Consider the following 14,784-nt stretch of genomic DNA (forward strand, 5'->3'; position numbering starts at 1 on the left):
TTTGTTTTTTCATGAGAAAGGATTTTGTTATTTGGGGCAAGTGTACGGCACTCCATATTTATTTGGAAGCACTCAATCAGACCGATTTGATGCCATCCCCTGGTGACACTATGACACACTTGAATGCAGAGTATTAAACTGGCCTTGGAGTCCTCACCTCCTCTCTTTGGAATTTTGGTTTAGTGACATCACCTCTCATGCATTATCCCTCAATTTCCAAGGAACTACAAATTCCAAGTCACAGCTTGTTTGTTACTGTTTATTTGCCCACACTGTTACTTACATTCTAGAATGTTTATAGATTTTCTCATGAATGTCGTCAGGTCTACAAATGGCCTTCTCTGTGGTTGAAACATCTCTGGCTGTGCGAACACAAAGCCTTGGGGAAATAGCCTGTGAAAACAGCAAGTATCATTCGTCTCTATCATAGCTCGACAGCTGTAGCTGGCGGCTTTTCCCCTTTTTCCCCATATTCTCTCCACTCGTCTCACTCTCTTGCAAATGAATTGCCGCTCTCACTGTTCAAAATAGTCTTTCAAGTATTTCGTTCTTCATTACAGATGCTTGGGAGGAAGCTGGATGCTCTGTGACAGGGGGAAATATTAATCTCCATGTTCTGCTCTCTCTCCCCATGTGGTCCGGCATCAGCGAGTTGATAACTGGCCCCCGTAGCCTTTTTCTCCCTCTCCCTCATCACCAGTGTGCAATGCTGCCCGTTAACAAGCTTCTTGGATAGTTACTAGCCAAAACTAGAAGAGAAACATGAGGACTGTGAAAGGGTTCCCATCATATCTCATACTACAACCTGAGGCACACTTGGACAATTAAACAAATTCAAAAGAAAAAAATGTGATCAAATGTGGCAATGCAAGCTCACTGTGCTACAGAACACCTCTCTCAACCAAAATGAATCGCTCTCTGCCAGTGGCAATCAAAACTGAACAATATTAAAAAGACAGAATTTGGGATGCAGTATTCGAGCGTGCAGTTGTACTAATGTGTATGTTAACAAACCATTGACAAGGCGCCATTTGGTCCATACAGTCAATGGTGTGATCCTCAAATTCCACAGAAAAAAGGAGTTTGGCATGAAAAGGCTACACTTAAGTGGGGGTGGGGGGGGGGAGGGGAGTGCGGGCCATAGAGCACAGTTATTCATTTGGGGGGGACTTTCTGCTAATGCAAATTTTTTCTACTATCTTTAATACTATGTCATTTCTCTCTTTATGCTTATCCAATGACCCATTTCTTGTTACTTCGGTTCATGTTAATGTTTTTCCATCGCTCAGAAAATCCTTTTAAGAGAGCAACAACCATTTTCCCCTCATCCTACACCCGTCGTACTGGCGCAGTTAATGGATAGTTGTAAATGACTAGCGGCACTGTATAGATGGAGGAGGGAGCAAAAGTGGCCTATGTGGGCTGTTCTTCACTCAGTGAAAAAAAATGGATAGGACATAATATTATTACTCTAGGCACAACTTCATCTTCCACATTTTTGGGAAAAGCTCTTTTGAAATGGGGTTTTGGGCACTTAGACTATGGCGAGTTGTTCAATCAAAAAACGAGCCGTTTGAAATGAAAGGTTTTCTTTAAAGCAATGGAAATGTAGACTGCGGGGACCTTCACAATGGTGCCGTATCCAGGATGAACTTTTCTATTGTCATTCTTTTCCAGTTGAAAAAAAATATTTCAGCTCTCCCTCCCTCTGTCTCTCTCGTCTTCTTCCTCCCGTTCTTTCTCTGCTCCACTCAGTGGTCACATTGGAGTTGATTTCTTGCCTCCATCCCTGTTTCGATGGTCTCTTGAGTTAATGATCAAACAATGACGACGCAGCTCATCTTTAACTGCTGTCTGAGGAGGGTTGGAAGTCTTCCTAATCTTCCTAATTGATTTCTCCAGTAGGGATATAATCCCAGGGAATAGCGTGGGTGTGCAAGACGGGGTGGTGCGTCTCGTTAATGAGGGTTCTTATGAGACAGGGAAAGCAATTTCGAGGATTTATTTTCCAAATGTAATGAAGCGTCAGGCAACTTTGAATAAGAGGAGGGAAAATGAATAAATATCACATGCTCAACTCCCGAAATGTACCTCAGAAGATTTATGACAAATTGAAGAAAGTTCTGATTGGTTGGATCAGATTGGAAGATATTTTGTATTTTATGCAAAATTAGCGATCGGTTACAATGTCATAATTTGCTGATCAATCAACGACATTACTGATCAGTTCCGCAAAATAAGACACTACAGCAACCAATCTCGTGTACTCCAAGTACGTTCTGCATTGTCACTGTTAATAATCCAAGGTTTCTCAGCATATGTAGTTGTTTTTGCTTGTCAGCATTTATGGGAGAATTTGTTAATTGCTCAACAATTGTTCAATTGTTATTTTTTCCAAATGCATTTCAATGAGTTTACTTGTAAATTTGGGCTATTTCTGGGCCAGGCCAGTTTCAATCCTCCACAGATAGCCGGGGTCTACTATACAGTAAATAAAAAAGTTGTTTCAATAGATTGGGAAAAATTGGTCCAGCTTCTGATCGGATCGTGATCGTTAGCTTTTTTTTAAAAAAAATTTGCTGATCAGTGTTCCGTTCCAAAATCCTGATAATGTAAAACTTATAACTGTAAAGCTTCTGATAACATATGGAAATAAGAATCAGTATTGTTTGACAATAAAAGCAATCGAAAACAACATTTAAATGAACTCAAAAAGGTGAGAAGCTCTGATTTGAATATTTTGCATTGCTCAATATATGTTGAAATTACAAATTACATTTTGACCACTATTAAATTGCCATATCTCACAAGCTGGGTGAATTCAAAATTTCAAGGCAGCACATGTCGATAACATTTTAGGTTAAGCAATTAAACAATTTTAAGTTTTGCTGATGTGAAAATTGGCTTTCCTACACTTTCAACTGAGAATCAAGACTTTACAGAACAAACTGTCCCTCTTTTGGCCTGACAGGGCCTTCAAATGTGGGACAAGGAAGTGAGACAGAGATTCCCAAAATAAAGGCTTCAGATAAATTCAAGCATGTTATGTACCAATAAACTATGAAATTCTAAAATCCAACAAAGTGGTTTAAAAAAAACATTTGAATGCTAAGGGAAAATGTGAATCATAATGCGTCAATCAAAAATTCTAAATTTGAATGTAACAAAACTGCAAGATCTCAACCTCATTTGTGAAAGTAGAGCGGTGACACCGTACATGAGAAGGAACTGTAAAAATGTGATCACCCTCAATCTATTGTCAAGCCATTTTTACAGTGTGGTGTTATCCCCTTCTTTTGTCATCTCTTTTAATTTTCACGATCATAAGGCAAATGGAAAGATTCTAAAATGATCCTCCTTTGTAACGCGAAGCAAATGAATACCCCACCTTTCATCTTGGATGCAAATAGAAAAAGATCGTTCATTTGTTCTGCCTGACAAGTTTACTGATGGGAAGCAAATCTTATCGTGAAAAAGGAGGAGAGGAGGAGGAGACGAGGCAGACAGTGATAAGTCGTGCACGAGGGCGGGAGATAAAGACGCCGAGGGAAGACATGGAAAGCATTATGTTCAATAATTTGATGGTATGTGGCTCTCCTTCAAGCTTGAATGAGCCCGAGGGGATTTTTAAAAAAGTATCTGTTGAACGTGGGCTTCAGCAGCGCACACTTTATGCCAATTCCAGCCCCACTTTACGTTCCGCTTTTTCATTTACACTGGATATTACTTGCAGATGGGTTGATATTGCTGAGGGAATAAATGACAGGTGGTGTTTTTATTTTATGTATATTTATGATGCACCGCAAAACACTCCCTTATCGAGGAGCCAGATAGGGATGCAGAAAATTGCACGGTGAATCTTTTGATATTTCTTTTAGTAGCACAGGTTTCCGTAGTCAACGGCAACCCAATTTTTATGGAGAGCAAGTGTGAGCGCGTGCATGTGTGTGCACCCGGAGGCATGGAGGTGTGCAGTAGAAGAAGACAGCTGAGCATGTCATCATCAGCTGCCCCACTGAGAGATACAGTATGCGGGTGCGAAGACAGAAAGGACCTCCAGATTTTCTTAGAATTACCTTCAGACAGCTTCATCTCTGCTTTCCAGTCTCTCTTTTGCAAGTACAGCAACGGCAAAGTTGCCTGCTGAAATAAGAAAACGATAAACAGTAACACATTTGGAAAAAAGGCATGGCAAAGCAAAATTGCTATATTAATATTGCGCATTTCAGACACAACTTAACTCAATGTGTTTCACATTATTTATATCCAGTTCAGACAAGCGTCACCCCTGGGATTATGACGAGGCATTTTGATGACACTCACACAAACACAAAACCCTTTGACTTATCTTCATCTTTAATCTGGAGCGATTACCCTTCGGTGGCTCCTTATTTTGACCACAACTAACTACTGTTATAACACTGTGAATCCATGTTTGCGGTTTGTTCATCAGAAATGGAAACAATTTGAGAAACGTTACCTCAGCTGTTTACTGAAAAACATGCATGCGCAACACTCTTTTCCAGCCGCTCCACATCCAAATGTTGCCACATCTCACTCTTGTGACTCTGTTTCTTAAGGAGCTGTGAACGAGTATGAAAATGTGTTCATTTCTTTCTTTCTCCAAACATTCTTTTTGGGAACTTCACCAAGCACCCTGCACATGCGCAGACGCCTGCCTTTTTAAGACTTTGAAAATCAATTTTGTCGCTTTGCGACCTTGAAAAATGAGAATTGATTTAAAAACAGATCTTTCTCATCCAATTCCGCTGAGTTGAAAATCGCATGGTTACCGTACTATAATTTACAATGAATACGGTATTTGTATCAAAACCACTTCAAGGCCATGAATATAAAAGAAACAAATGACAAACACCAAGAACGGTGGAAATTGAGTGTGGCTTCTTGTGCCATGTAACGCCATATTCATGTGCACCCATGTGAAAGCTAGTTCTTTGTGTGCACCTGGATTTTCCCCTGAGTTAATCCAGTGCTTAATTCCACCACGATCACGTCACAGTTACTGAAACCATCAGTAAGCCCCAAACACAATACGACACGACAAGCATGCTTAAACAAACATAAAACATTGAAATAAAAATACATTTGCGAAAGATGTGCTTTGTTAGTTGAATTTGCCTTGTTCTGATTGACCAAGATGTGGGTGGAAAATTGCTGACATTATTGAGGGCCCATAACTAGCCCTGTGAGGACAAATCTAGAACCCGATGAGCTAAAAAAATAAATAAATAAATATCAGTCACAGCCATTGCTAATATAGCTTTAGTTGGGCCAGCATGAGTAATTCTGAAGGCCCTGGGCATGTTAGAGTGACGTTGACGTTGCCTGACAAACCAAAAAAAGTCAGCACATCTCCTGTCCGTTTACTGTGTGAGCAGCCCAAATTGTTTGGTTTCAAAAGATGATAAGGAGCCTGGCAGCAACAGCAACACCCTTATCATTTCATTTTCCATTTTCTGTTCAACCCATGTCTACAAACAAAAGTGTGCACCCGTTTCTTTGATGTGCTACTTTGTATTAATAATCCAGTTACTGTGAACTCATAAATACACACACCTTTGTTCTGCTCTCACTGTCTGTACGCTTGTATAAATAAATATGAGCTGCGGGTTCCCTGGACTTATTAACAGAAAGCATCCATATGTAAAGCCAACGCGCTGCATCAGGTCTTTACTAACCTAGTACTTTACACTGTAGGCACTGAAGCATCGCAGCCTACAAACACGAGCCAGGAATAAATTGCAATTTGCATGAAGGGATGTTGGCGCTCAGTCTCACTAATGCCGATCAACAAGGTTGACAGATGATGACTGCGATGCAGCCCGCTGACCGGCTGATCCCTATGTGAGCTGTTCCCATCATGCTATTGTTTACTCTCCCAGACTCGCTCGGCCATCCCAGGCCGGTCTCCCACGGTGACTCAGAGATGGCCAATGAGCAGAGGGCTCTGTGTACACTGGACCTGGTTCAAATGTGTGCCCATCACACGTCCACGCACAAACAAACAAATGCACACATTCCGTAAGCCAAAACTGCTGGTCCAAACTGTCTTGGTTGAAAGAGGAAGAAGGTAGGATAACCGTTTTGACAAAATGGTACAGAAATACTAAATAGTCACAAACACTTTCTTAGCCATGATCAATGAGTTCATTTTCCTCACACCTTCCATTGTGCGTTCATCAGCAGCGTTATTCTATACGTTTTCATCTGTGTCCTTGCTGTCTTACATAGCCTCACCGATGTGGAGGATGTCTCCTTACTGAGCTCTCCGACATTTGCTCTTATTTCCAGCCAGTCTTTCTCTCTGTTCTCCCTCGCTGTCACACCTCCTCCCTATCCGTCCGCCCGGTCTGTTCCAACAACCCGCAGCTGCACATCCTGCAAACAAACACACCAAAAAAAAGCAACACTAAACATATCTTTCAAAGAAACCATTGCAGGAGGACTCCAAAGAAATCTCGAATAAGTCAGCATTTTCACTCCATTGTCCAGCCAATGTGATCTTCCTTTTTTTCAAGCCTCTTCTTTCCTCTTGGGTTCTTCTTAAGCATGACCATTCCTGACACGTTGAATCCTTTCACTCAATCCAAACATCTATTTGGGGAAATACTTCATCAACATGTGGCTAATGTGAGCTCTATGTACATATGAAAACACCCACGGTGACACCCAAAAATTGTCCTTGAAACCACAAACCGGAGATTCTTTCTTGAAAATGTTATTTTTTAATGTATTATTTAGCTGTAATACACCGAGCCTGATCCCTCAAGTAGAAATTCAATTTGCAGCGCTGTGAAACAGTATTAACAATCTTTTCAAATTCTCTTTTTTTTTCTAATTTACTCATTTTAATGCTAAAAATCATCAAACAAATGTAAAAATGGAAATGATAACCCAAGTAAAACATAAAACACAGTTATAAATTGGTGATTTTATGCACTAAGCAAAACATACTATTCAAAGCTATCTGGCCCAGAGGGAAAAAGTGCTTGCCCCAGTTTAAATCGTTAAACTGTGGCTAATAGCATTTTTTTTGCAAAGCTGAGTTCATTTTCCCTGACCACACTCAAGCCTGATTCCCTGCGGACCTGTTCAATCAAGGCATCATGAAATAGAACCTGAAAATCTGCCAACAATGCTAAATTCAGGCCGTTCTGCAAGGAGGAGCAGACCAAAAATATTTCCACAGGGATGTGGGACACTTATTGCCAGTCAGAAAAAATGCCTGATATCAGTTGCTACTGAGGGTGGCCCAACCACTTATTAGGTTTATGGGGCAAGTACTTTTTCGGCGCAGGACCAGACAGCTTGGAAGAAGGTTCTATTTTTTTTTTTCACCCTTAATAAATACGATCAGCCCGGCAGTCCAGTGGTTAGCACGTCGACTTCACAGTGCTGAGGTACCGGGTTCAATTCAGCTCGGGTCCTCCACCAGAGGCCAGGAAGTTTGAGGGTTCTGCACAGTATCCTTGCTCTTCCCAGCACGGGATCTGTTGCTTTGTTGATTCATCCAGTTTGGGGGTTACTGTTTCGAGTGCTCAGACCACCACAGGCACGACTGTCACCTTTACCTTTACCTTCCAGGCTCTCCAGCTATATATACTGTGTGTGTGTGTGTGTGTGTGTATATATAAAAAAAAAAAAATCCTCATCTCACCCCTCGGGTGGTGTCCGTCCCTCATTCAGCTCGGGTCCTCTACCAGAGGCCAGGAAGCTTGAGGGTTCTGCGCAGTATCCTTGCTGTTCCCAGCACTGCACATTTCTGGACTGAGATGTCCGATGTTGTTCCCGGGATCTGTTGCAACCACTCATCTAGTTTGGGGGTCACTGCCCCGAGTGCTCCGACCACCACAGGCACGACTGTCACCTTTACCTTCCAGGCTCTCTCCAGCTCCTCTCTGAGCCCTTGGTATTTCTCGAGTTTCTCATGTTCCTTCTTCCTGATGTTTCCATCACTAGGGACCGCTACATCCACTACAACGGCTTTCCTCTGCCCTTTATCTATGATCACGATATCTGGTTGGTTCGCCATTACCATCTTGTCAGTCTGGATCTGGAAGTCCCACAGGATCTTCGCTCTGTCATTCTCCACCACCTTCGGAGGTGTTTCCCATTTTGACCTTGGGGTTTCCAGTCCATACTCCGCACAGATGTTTCGGTAGACTATGCCAGCCACCTGGTTATGGCGTTCCATGTAGGCTTTCCCTGCCAGCATCTTACACCCTGCAGTTATGTGTTGGATCGTCTCAGGTGCCTCTTTGCACAACCTACACCTTGGGTCTTGTCTGGTGTGGTATATCTGGGCCTCGATGGCTCTGGTGCTCAAGGCCTGTTCCTGAGCAGCCAGGATGAGTGCCTCTGTGCTGTCCTTCAGGCCAGCCCTCTCTAGCCACTGATAGGACTTCTTGAGATCAGCCACTTCAGTTATGGTCCGGTGGTACATCCCGTGTAGGGGCTTGTCCTCCCATGATGGTCCCTCTTCCAGCGCCTCATCTTCTGTTCCCCATTGTCTGAGACATTCTCTGAGTACGTCATCCGTTGGAGCCTTCTCCTTGATGTATTCATGGAGCTTGGATGTTTCATCCTGGACAGTGGCTCTCACACTCACTAGTCCCCGGCCTCCTTCCTTTCGGCTTGCGTACAGTCTCAGGGTGCTGGATTTGGGATGGAACCCTCCATGCATGGTTAGGAGCTTTCGGGTCTTAATGTCCGTGGTCTGAATCTCTTCCTTTGGCCACCTTATTATTCCTGCAGGGTATCTGATCACTGGCAGGGCATAGCTGTTTATTGCCCGGGTCTTATTCTTGCCATTGAGCTGGCTTCTTAGGACTTGCCTCACTCGCTGGAGGTATTTGGCCGTAGCCGCTTTCCTTGTTGCCAGTTCGAGGTTGCCATTGGCTTGTGGTATACCAAGGTACTTGTAGCTGTCCTCAATGTCTGCTATTGTTCCTTCAGGGAGTGAGACCCCATCAGTGCAGACTACCTTGCCTCTCTTAGTCACCATCCGACTACATTTCTCAAGCCCGAATGACATCCCGATATCGCTGCTGTAGATCCTGGTTGTGTGGATCAGTGAATCTATGTCCCTTTCGCTCTTAGCATACAGCTTTATGTCATCCATGTAGAGGAGGTGACTGATTGTAGCTCCATTTCTGAGGCGGTATCCATAGCCTGTCTTGGTGATTACTTGGCTTAGGGGGTTCAGTCCTATGCAGAACAGCAGTGGGGAGGGTGCATCACCTTGGTATATGCCACATTTGATGGACACTTGGGTAAGTGGCTTGCCATTGGCTTCAAGTGTGGTTTTCCACATTCTCATCGAGTTCGCAACGAAGGCTCTTAGGGTCCTGTTCACCTTATACAACTCCAAGCATTCAGTGATCCATGTATGTGGCATCGAGTCATAGGCTTTCTTGTAATCAATCCAGGCTGTGCACAGGTTGGTACGTCGGGACCTGCAGTCTTGTGCGACTGTTCTGTCAACCAGGAGCTGATGTTTGGCTCCTCTGGTATCTCTACCAATGCCCTTCTGCGCCTCGCTCATGTATTGATCCATGTGTCCACTTATCTTAGCCGCAATGATTCCTGACATGAGCTTCCATGTTGTGGAGCGACAGGTTATTGGCCGATAGTTGGATGGGGCTGCACCCTTCGAGGGATCCTTCATGATCAGGATCGTTCGCCCTTCGGTTAGCCATTCTGGGTGAGTCCCATCCCTCAGCAGCTGGTTCATTTGTACTGCTAGGCGCTCATGGAGTGCTGTGAGTTTCTTTAGCCAGTAGGTGTGGACCATGTCCGGGCCTGGTGCTGTCCAGTTCTTCATATCTGAGACTCGTTCCTGTATGTCTGCCACTGTTATGGTAACTGGGTTCTGTTCAGGGAGGTTGCTGTGCTCCTCTCTCAGGGTCACCAGCCATTGTGCACTGCTGTTATGTGCAACCTCCTTCTCCCATATGCCTTTCCAGTACCTTTCAGTTTCCAGTCTTGGTGGGTCAGCTCTGTTGTTAGGACCCTGCCACTGAGCGTACACTTTCGCAGGTTGTGTTGCGAACAGCCTGTTTATTCGTCTGGCCTCATTCTCTTTCGTGTACCGCTTTAGGCGACTGGACAAGGCTTGGAGCCTTTGTTTGGCAGTTTCGAGTGCTTCAGGTATGGTCATCTGGATGTACTTCTTGGGTATCGGCCTTTTCATCACACCTCTCTGGGCCTCCGTCAATTGACTCACATCTTTCCGGGCCGCCTTGATCTTAGCCTCCAACCGTCTTTTCCATGGTGGGTAACGTATCTCATGGTTGCTCTTATAGCCCAGAGTCTCCAGGATCACTGATGCTGAAGCGTATATCAGCTCATTGGTTTCTGTGATCGTTACGGTAGGGATCGCCCTCAGTGCTGCATTCACACTTTCTATGAGACTTTCAGATGGTACTTCACATAGTCGTTGTAATCGGTTTCTAGGTTGCCCAGCTTTCATTCTCGCCATGATCTTCGCTTTCAGGTCAGTTGCTGCGTCGCTCAGCATTTCATTCATTGGGGCTGGCCACCCAATCTCATCATCTGCATTCATTGGGGCTTGCCTCCCAATCTCTTGTATGACCTCCTCCTCAGAGGAGGAGGTCATATATATATATATATATATATATATATGTGTGTGTGCGTGTGTGTGTGTGTGTGTACACACACACACACACACACATATATACTGTATATAAAGCATATCTGCTTACCTTCTTGCACATAATTCTATTTTCCTGGAGGCTATAATGTATTTTTCCCTTTTTATTTGCCACTATTTCTTCTCAGCCCAAAAATTGGAGCACATGCAAAATGTCTCAGTTCAAAGGGAAACCCAGAACAGAACACTCTGGTACTCTCGGGCAACTGCTGTGTGCTAAAAAATGGCGGCTGCATGTGTGCTTTCAGAGGAGCAGGCTAGTTGCTAGGTTTTTGCTCCAAAGTGCTCTCACTCAAAGAAATCGTTACCATGGTAACTTTCCCTCGTGATATTAACTCCCAAGAAGTGTGATGCTCTGATGTGTGGAAAATGCACAAAACTAGCAATATTTTGTAAAAGCATAATAATGAGCTGTCTCTCGCAATATTCCTAAAAAAAACAATAAATTAACCATCAAAACTCAAAATGTGTCCGAAGTTACATGGTGCAGGGAAATGTGTTTGAATGAAAGCAACCTAATCTGATTTAGTGTGGCAGAAACATGTCATCATATCTCCAGAGTGTGCTGATCATCCTCCTGTAGTTGTGAGCCATAAAAAGACACAGGAACTGCAGGAAAAGTACATGTCAGACACTATAACAGGTAAAAATCCTTCTTTGGAAGAATGGATGATGACTCATCTGGGATTTGATGTGCTTAGCCAATGTGTTAAAAAGATTTATGCTTAAAAAAAATCTTTCAAGTTCATTTGCTGTATCACCTCAGCATAATTGAGCGGTTTGAATCAAATGTGCAATCTTTTCATCCAACATTTTTCATAGCTCAAAAGTATAAGTTAAAAGTGAAGTCTTAGGAATATCACAGTAAGTACCGACAGGGTTTTTTTTTCTTTTTTTAAGAGGACAATTCTGGGGGAAAATATTTTTGTTGTAGTTGTTGTTGGGATTCAGCAAACCACATTCGGTACATTCTAGGTGACAGCAAACCCCGCATAATTGTAGTTCTGCACCGGCAGACTCATCTGTTTGTGTGTGTGTGTGTATATATATATATTTATATATATATATATATATATATATATATATATATATATATATATATATTTATATATATATATATATATATATATATATATATATATATAAGTTAAAACCAAGGAAGTGCTAAATAAGAGATCTTTGTACACATTATACACTTCATTATTATTACCATATATGACCTACTGTGTGGAAATATGGGGAAATGCCTGCAAAACAAACACACTCCCTATTCTCAAACTACAAAAAAAAGCAATTCGAATTATTAATAGATCAAAATATACGGAACCCACAAATCCACTATTTATCAAATTAAGTACGATGACATTTTATGACCTGGTTGACTTTAAAATCGCCCAATTAATGTACAAAGCACACAATAACCTGCTCTGCCAAAACATTCAGAAGTTTTTCGAAATTCGAGAAAGCAACTATGAATTAAGAGGTACCAACTTATTGAAAAAACTCAAAACAAGAACAAACATCAAGCAAAGAAGTGTATCTAGCAAAGGTGTTAATCTGTGGAATAATCTCGAAACTGACCTAAAAATGAGTACATCGCTTGCTGAGTTCAAAAACAAATTCAAAAAAATAGTTCAAGCAACCTACATCAATCAGAGTTAAAATGATAAATTCTAAACATTAAATATAATGATAAATCAGAACTAATTTGATAAATAGAGAAAGGTATTGAAATATCCATTATGAATACAAGAGAAAATTGACACAAGAGTGCCAGGGTGAGGATGTATATAATCCCGATACAAACCAAAAGTTGTAAAAATATCACGGTTAAGGGTAAAGTATGAGTCTTAATGGAGACTTCTTCTTACTTTTTCTTTTCTGATTGATCTAAAAATGATTTAGTAGATATAAACACATAACGGGGTAGGACTAGATAAGTTTTTTACTTCATCCTACTCCCTTGAACATAATAACTGTGTTGAATGAAGACTGATTTCTTTCTTTTTATTTTATCTACCTTTTCTGTCAAATTATTACTGTATATGTTTTATGTTCAATAAACAAACAAATATATATATATATATCGGCTGGATAGCTTGGTAAGGCATCGGTTTGGCATACGGGAGACGGTGGTTCGAATCCCACTTGGGGGCAAAAATGAGCACATAACACCATCCAGTGTGGGTCCTTGGGCAAGATCCTTCACGCTAATGCCTACCTCATACAATGATGAGAGACAATAAAACGAATGACATGCCGGCTCAGACGTCGCTCGGCCAAACAAGGTCTGCGTCAGGTGCTGGGGAACCAGAGCACCTTGATGAAAAATGGGCTACTGGAACAAAGCGGAGATGGGCGAGATGCGATAACATGGCTCTGTTGGAATGCTACTACTCAAGCAACCCTAGTCAGAGGGGTTACATGCAGAGAATGTGGGCTAAATGGTTACTTCGAAACCCACAGTCACGGTTGACCACGAAACAACTAGTAGCTCAGTGTTCCAATATCCACAAACGGCAACTGCTGTCACAACTTGAGATTGATGAGGTACAACGCAGGTTCCATGGTGAAGGGCCCCAGGCTGCCAGATCAGAGGAGGAGGTCAGACCAGAGATTGGGAGGCAAGCCCCAATGACTGCAGATGATGAGATTGGGTGGCCAGCCCCAATGAATGAAATGCTGAGCGAGGCAGCAACTGACCTGAAAGCTAAAATCATGGCGAGAATGAAAGCTGGGCAACCTAGAAACCGATTACAACGGCTATGTGAAGTACCATCTGAAAGTCTCATAGAAAGTGTGAATGCAGCACTGAGGGCGATCCCTACCGTAACGATCACAGAAACCAATGAGCTGATATATGCTTCAGCATCAGTGATCCTGGAGACTCTGGGCTATAAGAGCAACCATGGAAGCCATGAGATACGTTACCCACCATGGAAAAGACGGTTGGAGGCTACACGAAAGAGAATGAGGCCAGACGAATAAATAGGCTGTTCGCAACACAACCTACGAAAGTGTACGCTCAGTGGCAGGGTCCTAACAACAGAGCTGACCCACCAAGACTGGAAACTGAAAGGTACTGGAAAGGCATATGGGAGAAGTAGGTTGCACATAACAGCAGTGCACAATGGCTGGTGACCCCGAGAGAAGAGCACAGCAACCTCCCTGAACAGAACCCAGTTACCATAACAGTGGCAGACATACAGGAAAGAGTCTCAGATATGAAGAACTGGACAGCACCAGGTCCGGACATGGTCCACACCTAATGGCTAAAGAAACTCACAACACTCCATGAGCGCCGAGCAGTACAAATGAACCAGCTGCTGAGGGGTGGGACTGACCCAGAATGGCTAACCGATCCTGGTCATGAAGGATCCCTGGAAGGGTGCAGTCCCATCCAACTATCGGCCAATGACCTGTGTCTCCACAACATGGAAGCACATTTCAGGCATCATTGCGGCTAAGATAAGTGGACACATGGATCAATACATGAACGAAGCACAGAAGGGCATTGGTAGAGATACCAGAGGAGCCAAACATCAGCTCCTGGTTGACAGAACAGTCGCACAAGACTGCAGGTCCCGACGTACCAACCTGTGCACAGCTTGGATTGATTACAAGAAAGCCTATGACACGATGCCACATACATGGATCACTGAATGCTTGGAGTTGTATAAGGTGAACAGGACCCTAAGAGCCTTCGTTGCGAACTTGATGAGGATGTGGAGCTACAATCAGTCACCTCCTCTACATGGATGACATAAAGCTGTATGCCAAGAGCGAAAGGGACATACCACCGGACCATAACTGAAGTGGCTGATCTCAAGAAGTCCTATCAGTGGCTAGAGAGGGCTGGCCTGAAGGACAGCACAGAGGCACTCACCCTGCCTGCCCAGGAGCAGGCCCTGAGCACCAGAGCCATTGAGGCCCAGATATACCACACCAGACAAGACCCAAGGTGTAGGTTGTGCAAAGAGGCACCTGAGACGATCCAACACATAACTGCTGGGTGTAAGATGCTGGCAGGAAAGCCTACATGGAACGCCATAACCAGGTGGCTGGCATAGTCTACCGAAACATCTGTGCGG

General features: G+C 43.2%; 2 protein-coding genes across 2 annotated transcripts in view; both read right to left on the reverse strand.

Annotated features, from left to right (window-relative positions):
• Window positions 1-4,338: 4,338 nt before the first annotated feature.
• The window catches only part of mapk9 (mitogen-activated protein kinase 9), a 41,601-nt gene continuing 31,155 nt past the window's right edge, over window positions 4,339-14,784 (reverse strand). The window contains exon 13 of the mRNA XM_052080940.1: window positions 4,339-6,399. Coding sequence (XP_051936900.1) covers window positions 6,278-6,399 — 122 coding nt within the window. The 3' untranslated portion in view covers window positions 4,339-6,277. The remainder of the gene's footprint in view (window positions 6,400-14,784) is intronic.
• Window positions 6,406-14,784, reverse strand: part of LOC127610846 (uncharacterized) — a 71,702-nt gene continuing 63,323 nt past the window's right edge. Inside the window, exon 2 of the mRNA XM_052081312.1 lies at window positions 6,406-8,647. Within this exon, the coding sequence (XP_051937272.1) occupies window positions 7,718-8,464 (747 nt within the window). The 5' untranslated portion in view covers window positions 8,465-8,647 and the 3' untranslated portion in view covers window positions 6,406-7,717. The remainder of the gene's footprint in view (window positions 8,648-14,784) is intronic.

Source organism: Hippocampus zosterae, chromosome 1, assembly GCF_025434085.1.
Source record: "Hippocampus zosterae strain Florida chromosome 1, ASM2543408v3, whole genome shotgun sequence".
NCBI classification, from domain to species: domain Eukaryota; kingdom Metazoa; phylum Chordata; class Actinopteri; order Syngnathiformes; family Syngnathidae; genus Hippocampus; species Hippocampus zosterae.